Consider the following 17,011-nt stretch of genomic DNA (forward strand, 5'->3'; position numbering starts at 1 on the left):
CTGTATTGTAAAAGATGGCATGCTTGAGTCTGCGCAGTTTGTGGTGGGTCTGCTAATAGTGGTAAACCCTGGCAGGTAAGAACATAAGTATCCCATTACAATGAATACTATAAGCTCAGCTGGAAGCACATGTGGTTTTTTTTTTCTCATAATTGCTGACATTCTTACCTCAGCAAGGGTTCCTTTAAAATAACTCCTTTTAAAAAAGAATGGAATATTATGTTTTGGTGTGAAATGGAGGATTCAAAAACTCATCATTATTGCAGTTCCTGGTGACTCAGAATCTCTGAAACGGCATAATGGGATATCTACTACCCCTTTCACTCTGCAATATAATTTAATTCACTGGTGTTTCAAGTCTGCTCGTCCTCGCGATGAGCAAGAGCGGCTTTCCCGGACAATATTGACTAGACATCTTTCTTTCTCCTGTCACTAGCCTGGCTAAAGCATTACCTCTATTGCACCCCTGAGAGGAGAGTATATTCTTAATTTTTCATTCGCTTCTCATCTATTGTGCTGGGGAGTGGATGGATGGGCCAGGTAACGGAGCCAGTAGAAGCAGCAAGGAGGACGAGGGAACGCTGTGAGGCTAAATGGGCTTTGCAGGAACTCAATACCATGGTCCTGTGCAGTTACTGGTGAAAGCCCTGAATTGGTGCTTTGCTTGTGTGGAGTAGGAGCCCTGTGTGAGACATTTTTAATGTGCCATTTATGTTTGCAAGGTATCTTAACTTAATTCATCCAGAAGAAGCCATGGCTAATAAATATGAATCTGTAATACTGTAACTGTATAGAATGCATAAACTTGAAAACGCCATAAAATATTCAATGTAACATAGTATCTGCCAAAATGTGCATGTAAATTTCAGTTCACATTAAAACTACATTGTTAGTATTAGTATGGTATGAAGTATGAAAGAAATAAGACTTATCAAGGGGAATATTATTTTTAATGGGGCTTAGTGAATAAATACAATAAGGGACAGATGATTTGGGGAAAGTGGCTACATAAAATAAGCTGGGAATAGTCGGGCATAGTGCCTGAACACAATAAGAGGAGCTAGAGGAGGGTAACGAATACTGTACATTTACTTCACTGTGGACAGAACTGTATAGAGCCTACTTGACTTCTGAATTTTCCAGTCCATGTCCCTCTGAAGATTCCCCAGAGGTGATGGTACAGTGAAGAATTACTCTTCTGCTCTATTTCATGCAGTCCCACCTCCTCCCCCAAGCTGATCTCAGAACAGAAGCAAAGGCACCACTCCTGAGGAGGAGGAATGGTAGGAGTGCAAGTAGGGCTGCAGTCACGCCTTATTAAGTTGCCAAGATATTGTGTCACGTTCAACAAGGTGGACAGGAGATTCATTCATTCATGCTTTCCTCAAATAAAGGGTTCCCCATTGTAAGAGTTTATAATTTATGCTGTATGTGTTTTGGTGCTTGCTCCATGCATTGCTTACTTTGGGAGCGCATACAATAATGTATCTGAGATGCACGCTGTGCTATGTGAAGCCGAAATTTAGACTGCATAACTAGTTGGGGAGCCGCGGAATCACTGCATCCCCGCTTGGCTCATATGTAAACACTGACCGCGTGGACACTTAAGGGCGCCGCTGTTTGCAAGGTGTCATTCTTCTCTAGCATGGAAACCTTGCTCTCCCCTGCGTTATTTTACCCGTCCCCCGTCAAATTATCTCTACTCTAGTACTCGCAGAAGGCATGTTGTGATGTCACTCCGCCAGCTGCGTGGGTGATTTAAGCTACACTACCGCAGGCATAATCCCGCCCATAAACGTCGTCACCGATTCAAATGGCAAGTGGAGCACAGGAGAAATCAGTGAGGTAGCGAACACAATTGCGTCGCTTTGGGGAGAAAGAGGACGCGCGAGTCTGGCTTTGTTTGTGCATGAAGGCAAATCACCTCTGCAAAGAGATGTGGACAGAAATAGGGAAGCTAATGCTTTTACATTTGTTGCTAATGGAGCTTCGCTCGTCGGAAGGTTTGTTGCATTTTGCCTCTCTGAACTTGAAATTATTTGTCTTTGCAGCTGATGATTATGACTGAGTTTACGTTACTGTACATAGTCGGATCAAATGAACCCACCGTTATCTATAACAGTAATTATCTATTGTACCCGTTGCTGCAAGTATTTATTTGAAGGGCTGCAAAACATATTGTATTTTAAGCGTAGCTTTATAATGTGTGGTCATTTAAAGTGTCACTGAAATAAATCGATTGCGTGTGTCTGTGCGTGCATGTGAGCGGCTGGCAGATTCTAAGGAGCGCGAATCCTTATTGCATCGCGCGTATGTGCAGAGGCCGGTGTCAAGCTGCTTTATTCGTAATGAGTATCGTGAGCATGGGGATGTGTAGACGAAAATGCCCAATATGTTAAAATACCAGTGCACTGTGGCAAGCACGCCATACATTTCCTTCGGAAAAATACTAACCTAACCCGAACAACATTTATTTAACGCTCGTCCCATTGTCTCCTCCTGGCCATACAGATTGGTAACACATTCATTAGTCTCTTTTATAGTGGGTACTCTTACAACATCTATTCCGCTAGATAAAATATTGGCAATTTGCGCGAAATCAGGTGTGTGTGTGTGTGTGTGTGTGAGTATGAGTGAGTGAAAAGGTAAAATTGTAAATATCAATATTAATTAAGGCAATCTTTCGTCAAATGCAGGCACTGAGACAGACTGTGAGACTGGCCAGTTTCAATGTGGAAACGGAAGGTGTATACCTACTATATGGAGGTGTGACGATGACGACGACTGTTCGGACAATAGCGATGAAGAAAATTGTCGTAAGTAACAAGGCAACCTTGCTGGCATAAAAGTTTAATTGAAACAGGCTGACATGTCTTAGAACAATTTAACCATGTGCCACGTCTGTTCTGAGCTTTTGTTTAGCAGCCAAATAGAATATGCTATGGAGCAGCGTGTGCATATGTGCATCCAGGGCACGATTCTTTAGTTATAACAATTTCGGCTGACAATTTTGAGGGCGCTATAGGTTCTGAAATAGAAGTTAACACTGATGTTAAGTACACACTAGATAAACGAGGTGTGGCTGGACACTGCTCCGCCCCCTTCCAAACACCTGTTGCAGCAGGTGAGCTGTTGAGGAGACACAGCAAATATAGATTAAACTCAGAGGCTCTTACAGTTGGTGGCCATTAAGCTGATTTCAGTTAATTTTTTTTTTTTTTTTAATCTAGTTTCAGTGTTGGTTGCATGGGAAATCCATGATAATTTGTCTGTGTAGTGCTTTGCTTTCTGTATTTCTTGACTTGTTTTGAACTTAATGGTCAATTGAAAATGTGTATTTTCCCACTGAAGAAATTATAAAAGACAGCCAAGAACAATGAACCCTTAAGAATTCATCATGGAACTAATTAGAAAGGTGTTATTATTGTTGTCCATTCATTATCGTTTTACGCTGGAAGGCAGCTGAAGTGATTTGGAAGAGCCCCTGAGATGTGAGTTTATGTGGATTGGTTTGACTGAATGAAAGCTGGGGATTTCAAACCCTTTTTCCCCCTCATGAGACTGAGCCACATAAGTGGAGAGACACATTAAAAATTAATACATTATGTGCCTGTGTTCGTTTGACACCTTTATTTGGCTAAGCGTTGCTATATGTAGTACCAGTACAGCAATACTTGATATTAGGGATGATGCTTAAAAAAATGTTTTCCATCCTTGAAACACTGGCTTAATTTTAGTCATCTTTTTTCTCCTGATGGCAAAATCGATTACGGAGAGGTCAGTGTTTCCGTAGCCATGCATGAATGTAATTCTGTGCCATCGCTTAGGAAAAGATATGTCTTGTTATATTGAAAACTGGCTCTATGTGCTATCAGTATGCTGCAGCCACGCCGGGTGCGATTTGCCTGAGGGCCTGACCTTTTAATGCAGCGGGCAGAAAGGAAGCCGCTTGAAGAGGGACCGGCATGCAGGGTGGGAGGCACGGACACGCCGCTTCACACCTGGTTTACCCATGCAGAGGCGTGTAAGCGACCGTGGGTTGTTTTGGATCTGGGGATGGGGAGTTTGGCGGCTTCTGGGGGCTGTTTCATGAGGGCGTTCGGTTTCAGTGTGAGCTCAAGGAAAGGCGTGAAAGACGATTGGAGCACACGTCTGGCTCTTACGAAGGGCAGGGGCCAAAAGATAAGCGCAGTGACAGGTGACAGGTGACAGGTAGCGGCACGCTGCCTCTGCTCTCCGGCGGGTGTCCCTGCTGCTGGTCAGGGCCTGCCCTCCGTTTCCAGGAACAAAGAGAAAACAAAGAGTAGGCTCTTGCCAGAGGCTTCGTCCCGCCGCGGGGCGCTTTGGTGACTCAGCGGATGGCGGTTTGAAGAGAATTCCCACGGGTCTCTTTCTCTCGTTCATCTCCCGCCCGCTGCAGATCCCTGTGAGATGTCCCAACACGCAATTACAACAACTGAAATGGGAAGTATGGCTTTCTGGGGTGACCCCCCCCTCCACCCAGTACACACACTCAACCCAGCCAACCGTGTCTTTTTTCAGAGGAGATTGCCTAAACCTGACCACAAAATGAACTGCACTGATTCCGGCAAGACTTGGTTTTTGTTCTCTGCAGAGGGGGGAGGCAGGGGTACTCTGGGACACGTGATAAGGAAGAGCCCTGAAATTTGGCTGCGAGGGGCTTGTGAGTCTTTGGAGGCGTGCCATCCCAGTAGAATCCTGCCATCGAGACCAGCAGAATGTGACTCCGGGCTCTGAGCATAAAAACGGGTCAGCCAGAGCATGTTGCAATAACTCGTTTGCTACAGCATTGTATCCTTTAACACAATTCTGTTGGACATTTAAAAAGGCTGTTCCAGCAACTCTGTGTTAACAAAAGGCACGGTTTTGTGGCAAAGAAATTATTACATATATGTGTACTTGGAAAGCAGCGTGTCCTTGCAGTGAGGAGCCAGTCTAGTAATCCAAAGGTTTCAGCCCAGAGTGCCTTAGTAAATAGCCAGCTGTGTAAATGGCCGCTATGTAATTCATTCTGGATAACATCTTCTGCTTTCAATGGTGGGTCACTGCCGACCAACCCTTGAAACTACTCAGCTGTGTTAAATGAAGTACAGTGTGTGTATGATGTCAAATTGTAAGCACCCTTGATGAGTGTGTGTGCCAAGCAAGTAACCCATGTGATATATGCAAACAGGTGTTATGTATAGATACCACTGTCATATATGGATAATACTGTATGCTGTCCTCCAGGAGGCAGACAAATTTGTTTATATTTTATGGCAGTTTACATATTCATGGAAGGTTTATCGCTAATCAGTTTCTTGGTTATTTGCCATATTAAATCGGTCTTCAGCATAGCTGTGTGCTGCTTGACTGCTCATCATTACCAAGGGAAAAAATATTATTGAATATGCCATAGTCTGCTGAATTTGCTGAGGTTGAGGCGTGAGTAGGTCTGATCTCAGCGCTGTTTCAGAGCGAGGGTTGGGCTGTGTGGATCGGGAGTACAGATGATGCTGTGAGGGGGGGCAGAGGCATGATGGAATGTTTCCCTGCGGACCCCTGCTTGCCCTTCACCCCTTCTCTTCGTCCGTGAGAAAATGAGGGCACCGGAGCCCGGCTGTAGCCGCAACGCTCTGCCGCACGGCTGATCCGCCTCTGTTTACAGCAGAGAAGGGAACGAGTGAATCCCGCTCTGTGCGGAGGAAGACAAGAAAGGAATGAAAATCGAGCTGTGCCTGAGGAGGTTGTGTGGGGGCTGTCGTTTTCGACAGGCACCCCCTCTCAGGTGTTACAAGGCGCGCTCTGGAAATCCTCCTCAAAGAAAGACGCCTGCTCGGAATGGTGTGTGTGAGATAAGTGGCCAGGAAGAGTGCAAGTCAGAGAGCAAGTTCTTTCCACAGCGGACCACCCTGTGCTTTTCGAATGGTAATAATTTCCTCAGGCCTGTGTTTATGTATAGCTACAGCTGCAGTGGTCTCCTCTTGGGGGGGGGGGGGGGGGGGGGTGCACTGGCTCGCTCATCCAGCAGCCAAATAAATGCATCTTAAGAACATCATCTGCATGTCACTGTTGCCCGTGTCCTGTCATTCCCAAGCGTAATATAGTGTGTGTCACAATGCATTGCATATCACATTTCATGCATACTGTACTGGGTAAGTATTGTAATACAGATATTTCTGTAGTACCAATGTCTGAGAAATTCTTGCCTTATTTATTATAATAATATGTGTTATTTATGTGTTATACCATTCATGCAACGTTTTGCAACCCAAAGTGCTTAAAATACAGACAATGAAAAAAATAATTGATCATGCAACAAAGATGCAAGGAAAACAAGATATTTTAGGAACAAAACAGTAAAATGATGGTATAAGTAAAACAAATAAGAAGACAAAATAAGAGCAAAGAAAGAGCGGGACATCCAAAAGCCATGCTAAAAAAAAGTGCTTTCGGTTTGCTTTTAAAATTCACTGTTGACAGTGCCTCTCTCATATGTTTGGGCAGGGTTTTCCAGAGCCTACGGGTTTCCAAACAGAATGCTACCTATCCACTTCTCTTTAGATTTACGTGTGGAACACACAGCAGACTAGTTTGGGATGCACAGGGATGACGGCTGGCTCTGTAATCAGTTAACAGATCCCCTTATGTACTGAGGTGTCGGATCATTCTGTGCATTGGAAACTGATAAAAGAACTTGAATGAAACCAAAAAAAATGATAAATCCTAAAACCTGCGGGCAGCGGGTGCAGGGAGGAAAGTATAGTGCAATGTGGGCTGTCTGGTTGGTTCTGATTAATATTCAGGCTGCAACACGCTGTGCCGGTTGCAGCCTTTGCAGTGGTTTGTTTAGGAAGAGCAGAGTGTATTGTAACTGTCTGGTCTGTGTGTAACAAAAGCGTGATCTAACAGCTCTGCATCAGCTGGTTTGAGAAATTTCAGAAATCAGCCTAACTCTGGATATGTTTCTGAAATGGGGGAAAAAAGGCCTTTTGCATGATACTTTATACACTGCATTTAAAATGAAAATTTTTCCCATCAGGTTAGCTGTCTGTAGATTTTTTTTTATGTATTTTGTCTCTCTCTGTTTTACAACCACTTATTAGAACCTCTGTTTTGTTTGGTTTGAGCTGGAGAGTGTTTTCTGACATCCACGGTTTAATATCTGTAAGACAGTTGTTGAGAGAGTTTACAACACTTTCCTAACTTTCATCGCATCTTCAGCATAACTGTAGAAGTTGATATCATATTTCCATGTTTCCATATCATGTTTCTGCCAAGAGGAAGCATGTATAATGAGTAGTCAAGCATCTTCTTTTGGGTAGTAGGATTTGGTCAGATCCAAGAAGGATGAACATATGTCCAGTCTGAAAAGTCCCCAGAATGTGAAAAAGGTGGAAACTTCCTTTCCTATGCTGTTTGGAATAGATACCTCTTCCTACCACTAGGAGGACAAAACAGAGAGACGGAGCAGCATTTGAGGAGTGCGTGGCATGAATCAGCCAGTGTGGAGAAATGAAAGACAGTAATGAGGGAGGTAGGAGGTAGTGGATAGTGGGGGCGGATGGGGGTTTTGGAGGCAGGGTGACCTGAGGGTCTTGCGTCAGGTTTTGAAGCAGATATGAGCTGTGATTGACAACCAGTAAAGAGAAGTGTATACCCTAAGATTAGGTGGTTGCAGAGGAGAGCAAGTGGGCAGAGTTACCGATGAGCTGGAGTAGATGGATGGCATTGGCAAGGAGCCCAGCTAGGAGAGAAAGAGAGGGATGAATTGAGAGGCTGCGGCTTGTTTTTCATTAGATACCAAGATACCAGCATATGAGGGGTCCCTGGGATCAGAGCAACGGGGAAGCGATCCGTGTCTGAGGGCAGGGAAAAAGTTACAAACGAGGGGGACAGTCCCGTACGGTTTGTCATTGTCCGGGGACTGATTCTGGATGAGAGTAGCCTGAGGGTGCAGGGGGAGAGCTGAGCGGATTACCAATAACAGCAACTCCAGAGGAGAACGGGCAGCCAAAGATAACGGCGGGAGGTGGAGGTGAGAACAGAGCGCGGAGGAAAAGCTTGCAGGGGCTGTCAGCCGCTGCCTGCATTTCTGAGCAATGCTCTCTCTCTTGGAGGGAAGAAGGGGAGAGGGAGCCGTCTCGAACGGCAGGCGGTTTGGCTTTCTTCCCGTCCTCTGTTCTGCTGAGTTCACGCTTGCGGTGCCTACCTGAAAGACGGAGGTGATCCGTGGGCGGGATCCTGCGGAGAGAGCCGTCCTGGAAGACAAAGCACAGAAGCTGAGAGTGAATGCTGGTGCAGACATAAAGCATTAAGGAAATTTTGTTAACAGGTTTGAGGAGGGAATCCAGGCAGGAGATAAACGGCAGATACAGTGTAGCATAGTGGTTAGGGAGCAGGACTCGTAACCAAAAGGTTGCCGGTTCGATTCCCTGCTGGGGCAGTGTTGCTGTACCCCGGGGCTGCGTAACACACAATTACCTCAATTACCTGCACCAACAGAGAGGACATTGACGCACTAGAGGATGTGCACCGTTCCGTGAACATAAGGTTCATTAGTACGCCTATTGTATGTGTCCGAGGTGAAGCAGTTAAAGTTCCCTGAGTCGACTGTAAGGAGGGCATTGAGATGTCTAGGCCACCCAGGTATTCCAGAGGGAGGAGACTGAGAGTTGGCATGGCAGCTCAGGTGAATTCTTAAGCTATAGAGCAGAATCACTTGTGTGGCCTCCACTTGGAGAGCAGAGAGGAACATAAGAAAGATTAATGAGGACAGAGTACAGGCCATTCAGCCCATCCAGACTCATCATTATTCCAGGGGTCTAGTGTGGATCTAGCACTGTGTCAGGCCTCGTCTTTAAATGGGAGGAGGAGGTCCAACTTATCAGGAAGGCCCCTGAGTGGATCAGCAATGGCAGCGAGCGGTTATGGGGTGATAATGCGGACAATAAGAATTTAAAACGAGGCCACAGGCAGAGAGGGAGGGGGATACTCAGAGTTGCCAGGAATGTTTCAGCCTGCAGGGTGTTCTACATAATTTTATTGGTGTGTTCCAGGGTGGGTTTTTTGGCAAAACCAATGGTTCTGTGTGTCATATTTTAGTGAGCTTAATATTGTGTAATATTTATTCAGTGTTGTGTGAGCTAGGAATCTGGAGAGTAGTGCAGTTTATTAGAATGACAGTCAGATCAGCTGACAGTTAAAGTGCAGCGCATTTCAGCAGTGGAGTCCTGAGTAATGCTTTTCATTTCAGCATTAGACCCCATGGGAGTACATTCCATTTTAGCTGCAGAGTTCAAAGCAGGCAGTTCATTTCACTGGAGTCCTCAGCAGTGCAGTGTATTTCAGCTGCAGAGCTCTGAGTAGGCAGTGCATTTCAGCAACACATTTCTGCTGGAATAAACTCTGTCAGTTTGGTATGGATGCAGTCTGTTTGAACAGAGATGCCTCCAACACGAGTGACTATCACCCCACAGCCTTTTTGGTTTGCAGTGCTACGTGTAGTGTATGTGTTTCCAGTTGTCCTGGTGGTTGGCAGCCTTTTGATAGACATTGGGATTGAAATGGCTTTTAGTTAGCTGTGCTGTTCATTTCAACACAGTCTACATTACATCACAGGGTATATTTAGTGTGACTGTTTGATATTGTTTCTGTCCAATGACAAGAAAACAAAGTCTCCTACTAAACAGTTCCAACTAATCTAATAAAATTAGACATATCAGAGCTTGGTATGAATGGCTGCAAGGCCTGTAGATGAAGGAAAATACAGGAGCCTGTTGTTTCATGGGTAATAATGAGGATCAGTGCAGGCCATGAGCTACACATGAGTTACACATAAAGCTGGGAGAAGCTCTCACAGTGCTTTTATCTGCTAATAATGAAGTGAGTCTCTCTGCGTTTCTCATGGACCAAAGAGCTATTCTGATAACGTGGCTCACAGCAATGAAGCCTGTAAATAAATTCACTGTCATATTTGCAGATATTAAATACGCAGGAGTCTTGACAGGGTAAGGCACTTAATCCTTCCACAGAACCGTTACACCACTGAGTGGTACACTCCTGAAGTCTTTTTTTCTGAACCAGTTTATCTGATATTCATTCATACAGTTCAAGCGGTGCCCCAGTGAGAACATTTGTGAGTAAAATATGAAATTGATGCTCTCAGTGGTGGAGTTTGTTGCATGCCAAGTTAAAGAACGTTTCTGAAATGGGAGATTTGATGTGGACCTCTCTAATATCAGCACCCACCTTCGTCTGGCTGCAACCTAGGATGTTGGTCTGGAAGAGGCCTGATTTACTCTCAGATTAAGTGAGCAGACTTTTGCAGATATTTGCTTAAGTTTTTGACATGAATTTATTTGATTGTTCCTGACTGATGATGATAGGTTTGAGTGGCTTTGAGTATGTGTGGTTGCTGTAGAGGCAGCCTACTCTGAAAAGATTTTTGGTTTGAAGGGAGAGAACTTGAAGTTTTATAGTTTTTTAGGATGAGATGCTGATGCCAGTGTCTTGGGTCCATGCCTTTCACTGCTGTGTGTGAGCCTGGCTTTAGGTCAGCGTGTTACTCTACGGATGCTATCATCCTTTTCGCTCTCTTTCTCTGGCCTCCCTTGCCCATATCTCTCGCTCTCTTCTACTCCCCGCCATCTCCCTCTCTAATGCCCCCACTCTCTATCTTTCTCTCTTCCCCCTCTCTTTCTCCCACCCCTAACCTCTTCATGTCTGTGTTCAATACCAGCATTGCTGAGTAAACTCCCTGGTTCAAGCAGAAAGGAGTCCTTCAGATGTATAAACTCTTCGATGTTCATGTCCGCATGCATGAGAGAGAGAGAGAGAGAGAGACTTGCCTGTCTGCACTCCACCTGCCTGTGTCAGATGCCCTCTGTCACGTTATTAGTAAGGCTCATGTTCGAGTGCTGGCTTCAAAGAGATGCAATCAGGAAACCCTTATCAGAGTGTGTGTGTGAGAGAGCAGGGGTGGAGGCTGCTGAGTGAAGTGCTTTGTTATGTGAGAGTGTGGGCATATGTTTACATGCATGTATTGTGTGTTTAGATGTGCCACTTTGGCTGGGTTCAGACTGTAACTAAAAAGTAGCCCAATTTCGAATTTTATTTCCCTCATATGTGACCTAGTTCAGATGTTTTTAGAATAGTGTGGACAACAAGAAAACACACACACACACACACACAAACAAAATGAAGTTGCATCTTTTCAGTTCTGATTTGGCCCACACGAATATGTGGAAATATATTCATAGGGTTGCAGTCTAGCATAGTGGTAAGGAGCAGGGCTTGTACCCAGAAAGTTGTGCCCTTGGGCAAGGTACTTAACCCAGAATTGTCTAGGTAAATATCTAGCTGTATAAATCAATAACATGTAAAAATTTAAGTCGCTCTCAATAAGTGTATCTACTAAATGACCATAATGTAATGTTAATAAATCGGATACCTCCTCATGCGACTTGCATGCGACCTGTGTGTGAATGCTAATGCATGTTTAATGTGACCCTCTGCATGCGACAGGTTGCCCTCATCATTATAACCTTGCATGTGGTTTATTTCAGGACGGAGGTCCGTTCATACTGGTATCGGGTATGGGCCACGTTCAAAAATGAATATGAACAGTCATTAAAAAAAAAAGATCTGAGCAACAATTTAGAATTGAGCATTAAGGCCTGCGGTCTGAATGTAGCCTTTGCTTATGTGGGAGGTGCCAGTGAGTCTGTTGGAGGGTGTATGTGTATGTGTATGTGTGCGTGTGTGTGTGTGTATGTGTGAGAGAGAGAGAGAGAGACTCCTGTTTCTTTTTCCTGGTCTTTTCTCCATCTCTACTCCCTCATCAGCGTTAAATATTTATAAGCAATTTTATGATCCAGTTTTACATCCTTCTCCCCCATTTGGGAGCAGTTCTGAGTGCTGCTTAGACAGATAAGCGAGGCTTTAAAAACATTAGGATGCGTGCAGCAAAGTAAACGGCTAAAATGTCTGCTCAACCTGCGTCTGTTAATGGGGCTCTCACCCTCTGCGTTCTGAGGTTTCAAACCATTTTCATTTCGGTCAGAAGCTTGGACCCACAGTGCACACCGCCTGTCAGTTCAGTTACAGCTGAACAATGGCACGCTTGGTGGACTGCCCAGCTTGGCGCGGTGCTGAGCATCCTCTCATTGTTCCTCATATACCAAAGGTCCATACAGTGATTGTAAGCTGTTTTTGGTTTGGACTGCCGAAAATGACTGGAACGAGTTCCAGCCGACACCGAAATGATGAAATTTTAGCTCAGTGTATGCTTTTATCCAGGGCCAAATGATGAGCAGGCAATATGGGTGCAGTATGCAGTTGGAGCCGTTGAACACTTATGTAGCCTGACCAAAGATAATCCATGACAGCATACACAGGAAGGTGAGAAGCAAGGTTGAGACCCAAGGCCCTGAAGGTGATGGCAGGGTTTGTTTTCTCAGGCAGTGGAAATGTTTCAGTCATAACAGAGACAGTGCATGGTTCTCTGACCACTTGTGGAAGATGCTATGGTTTATCATAATTAGCCTCATGCTTTCCAAGCCTATATATCTCAGAGTTTGTCATATGATTCATACATTCTGGTCTGTTACTTTCACATGCGCTTTAAGAATTGCTATTTTACCTTGTCTCAGTGTAACAGCTTCCAGTATTTGTCTTCAAAGCTCAGCATGTTTAAGTGGGCCATTATTAAAAGAATTGAAATTGTTTTTAGCACAGAGTGGTAGCAATGAACATGCAGTGACAACATAAGCAGTAGTCTGCAGTTTCCACTCTAGCTTATAACTGGGTATCTTATAACAGTCTGGCTAGCTCTACATATGGTGTGTATTTCCCATGGCAAGAGAAAGTCTTGTAGAACAACTTTAAAACCTCAGCCACCACTTTGTGTCTTTACTCATAAATGACTGTCCGTGCGAACAGACTGTTGGTATATGTTCCTGAGGTTCAAATGTTAAATGGTGAGGGGTGTATGTGTAAGTAAATAAGGTAGTGCATTATAGTGGGGTAATCCTGGCATCAGCAACATCTGTGGTAGCAAGGTGATGCTGGAAGAGTCCGGAATCCAGATCCAACTGTGTCTTTGTGTCTCAGTCTCTGTGATGACACTGTGAGTTTCAGCAAATCACTCAGGAGTATATGGCATGTACAGCCCAGTTTTATTGATTCTTGCAAAGTGCTTTACTGCCCAGAAGCTAATGAGGTAATCTCTGGTGCAGGCAGGTGTATTGCCCAGTACAAATATTTATGTTGTAAAAGTCCTCTGCAGCCTCTTTCCTCAGGAGTTCAAACAGTGGCATGAAATGAGTTGAACATTTAGGAACAGTCTTTGCTGTGGTGGGTTTAGGAATAAAAAATGGTCTGTGAGCAGTTTTAGAGATGGGTAGAGGTGGCTGTGTGCTTAGGTTCACCTTCTATGCAGCAGGTGCCTTGCCTTCTGGAGTTAAGATGCCTCCCAGGTACAAACCCTGTCATCAGCTGTATCTGTGCTGGATTCCCTTTGACATGTATCCAAACAATTGGAAAAGAGCTCATCAAGTAACTGAAAAGGTTCTTTGTCCATTTCACTTGGTAACAGAATGTCATCAAGATACTGCGTCAGATTGCCTGGGCCGGCAATCAAAATCATGTTTCTCTTGTGAAATCCTTGTGGTGGCCAACACAGTATTGTTTTGCCTTTGGAAGGTGAAGAAAAACTTGTATGAGCATTCTGTCACCCAGTAACAGTGCCAAAAGGAGGTGTTTGCTTCTTTCTTAGGCTATTCACTTTGTGGAAGTAAAGAGGACTGTGGCTTTCACCATCGAGTGGGGAAAAACAAAGCAGTCTTACATTTTAATTTTTCCAGTATTTGTGAAGAAATTCTGGGAAGTTCTGTGGTTTGGTCACCCCTTGCCCTTTTCTGTTGAAGTTCCCTTTTTGTGGCATTAGAGATGCTTTTTCTCAGTTGCTTTTTGATTTGAGCTCAGTCTGCAATTGTGCAATATCCTTTGAGAGTGCATTAACACACACATTTGGCCCATAAATCACAGAATTCCTCAGTTCATTTTCTTCTGCGTCTTGTTTCTTCCAGAATGTTGAAGGCAGAGCCATGATCTTTTATTATTTCCACCTCTGAAAACGATTGTTTATGGGTGCTCTGATCTGCTCTTAGGTGTAAAAAAAGGGTTATATTCCTAAATTATTCAGGTTGTCAGCACAAGCAATTAAGGCCTATGGAGATATTTCATTGAAGGATTATAGGGACACCACTAGAGTACCCTATTTAAATTAGTACTTCTTCATTCCACAGAAATTCCAGGTTAACCTGTTCAGCATGTGTATCAATGAGTTAGGATGTCATACCTGACGTATCATATTATAGTGTCCTGTATGGGGCACTAGATAGACTAAATTTTATTGTGAACATTTATTCTGATACTTTGGCATTTGGTACACAATGGTACTGTACCCCACTGCAGGTAAACCATTACAAATGACCTGAGAATGCAAGAGCAGAAGGGTGAGATAGAATGTGTTTATTTTACTGAAAAATAAATAACAGAAATTGTACTGTCCACAGAATATATTACAAAACTGAATCATATTTTCCTGAAAACTGAATAATGAACTGAATAATAATACTGTGGTAAGAGGTAAGGTTTGTTACCAATTCCTTATGAAACCAGGTACAGTCCAGAGTCCAGATTATTATCCACCATATTATGTAATCCGTATTGAGGTGGGTATATGTCCTTATATTGTGATATCTTTGTCAGTGGTGTGTATTTTACTTGTCTGCAAGATGTACTGTTCAGGACCAGCAGGTTTCAGGTTTTGTGTGGAAAGAATTGATTGTTCTGTTTACTATGCTGTAGGTGGTTGATGTGGCAGCTGCGTATTGTTGGGTCTGGAGTTGAAAACCATTCAGATTGCATGCATGACAAACAATGCTTGCTATTCTTTCACATACACAAACTGTTGAACAGTAGGCAGCTTTGTCTGACTGTGCTTCCATTGACAATTCTGACGTTAATTAAGAACTGACTGACTGACAGGATTGCAGCCACATTGCTATACTCAATAGGCAGGTGACAGTCATAATCAGAGATGAATCATGAAACCGTTACCTTCTGCTTGTCTCTGACTGGACTCATTGATGGTGGCTCCAACGATCAGTCTTGAGCTATTCTGAGCAGAGGATCAATTTCAGATGCAAGCAGGCACACCGGCCGAATTCTGTTCGGTATTTCACCAGGTTAGGTCATTAGAATGTCAGGAAATGAAGGCAGCCGTGAGATGTGTGTTTATAACCCCAGTCAGGTCCTCTCTCCTCTGAATGCTTCGCATGACCCCTGCAGTGCCCCCCTGTCTGTGCTAATGTGGGCTGAGGCCGCACACGCAGCGCCACAATGCTGTTCGTTCACCTGCGGGGGCTGAGGTTACCCACAGCTACCTGTGCAGATATGGCAAGAGCAGCGTGTCAAATTCAAATCCAAATGTGCTTTATTAGCATGACCATCAAATGCAGCATCACCAAGGCAGGTTTGCATTTGCAAATAACATTAACAACACTGCTAGAAAACTTATTAATGGATAATATACCATATATTTGTAAATATTATTAATGGATATTAGCTCATATATTTCTAAATATGAGACCAGAAGCTTATAGTTCCCTTTAACTTCTCATTGTGTAATTTTCATTCTATGAGCTCATAGTGGGGACTGGGTCCTCTGCACAGTTCTTGCTATTAGTAATGGTCCTGACTTCTCTGTGTTCCAGCATCACCAATGAGGAGAGTGATGTAGGAACATCTGTGTTTGGATGTTTATGTTGAAGAATTACAACATACCTAATACACCTAATTATTTATGATAAGGGGTGTACTGCCTGTGACACTGAGTCTTACTCATTGCCTGTAGTGGTTATTGGTAGTACTTCAATGGGCTGTTGGATGGAAAATCCTCATGGTTATGGCCTATGGTCACATTACTATGCTGAACATAGGAAAAAGTCCCCTGTAATTAAAATTCTGAGCAATTGCTGTGATTAATTACTTTGGTTTCATCATCTGTTTGGGATTACAGACCTAAGTATTGCATAAAATCAATGTGCTAAAGGACATGAAATGTCGCTCCCTGTAAGCCACTTAGTGGAATGAATTTCAACAAGAGTGTGGATTTGTGGTGGTGTGTTTTTTAAATCTCAATGCGACCATTTGCTTTTAATCTGAAAACATCGGGTGGGGGGGTGTGTGCGCATGTGGGAGGGGGTTGTTTACAAATATTTATGCGTGCATTAAATTGCAGCTTTCATAATCTGTAGTTCTGTGCATTGTGTATATGTGTTCATTTTACAACTCTGTAAACACTCTTGGGGAGGTCAAACACCTGATGTGTCAGGAGACCACTTATGTGCATGTGTTCGAAGGTCCTGCCAAATTAATAGAACTAAATCACAGGCATTCCATTATGACCAAATAATCAGCTGCTGGGTTCACTCCATCTGGGAGGTTCTGGTTGGTAACAGCAGGCTATGGTGCCGTCTGTATTTCTATGTTTATTATGGATGTTTTAGACTACTCCCCTTTAAGAATGTTAATGAGGAGCGACCAAGTAGAAAGACTTGTAGCTTTTATAATAGCTGAGACAGATTTGTCAATGTCACGCGCTGTGTGACTGGTCGATATATATATAAAATGTATGATTGAAAGCTGAGTGATGATCCATGCCCTTCACCTCATTGAGAATCTAGAATAGCTGCTCTGATTCAGAGAACCACATTAATGTGGAGTTCAATGTTACTAACCACCTCAGAGTGGTGTTCAGCAGGGAGGTAGCGTACCATTGACCAGATGGATTGTCTTTTTCCCTGCTTGGCTGATTGGTGGTCGTGTTTTGAAAGCACAGGGGACAGGAAGCGACAACAAGAACCAATCACAGAAGGAGACTGAGGGCAGGCTGGTAAACCGCGAGGACAGCAGGCCGTGAGGATCCTTTCACGGATCTGCG

General features: G+C 43.8%; 1 protein-coding gene across 1 annotated transcript in view; it reads left to right on the top strand.

The window, feature by feature from the left end:
• Window positions 1-1,857: 1,857 nt before the first annotated feature.
• LOC118795449 (low-density lipoprotein receptor-related protein 8-like) overlaps window positions 1,858-17,011 on the top strand; it is a 116,260-nt gene continuing 101,106 nt past the window's right edge. The window contains exons 1-2 of the mRNA XM_036553912.1: window positions 1,858-2,003; window positions 2,697-2,816. Coding sequence (XP_036409805.1) covers window positions 1,910-2,003; window positions 2,697-2,816 — 214 coding nt within the window. The 5' untranslated portion in view covers window positions 1,858-1,909. The remainder of the gene's footprint in view (window positions 2,004-2,696; window positions 2,817-17,011) is intronic.

Source organism: Megalops cyprinoides, chromosome 20 (genome assembly GCF_013368585.1).
Source record: "Megalops cyprinoides isolate fMegCyp1 chromosome 20, fMegCyp1.pri, whole genome shotgun sequence".
Lineage (NCBI taxonomy): Eukaryota > Metazoa > Chordata > Actinopteri > Elopiformes > Megalopidae > Megalops > Megalops cyprinoides.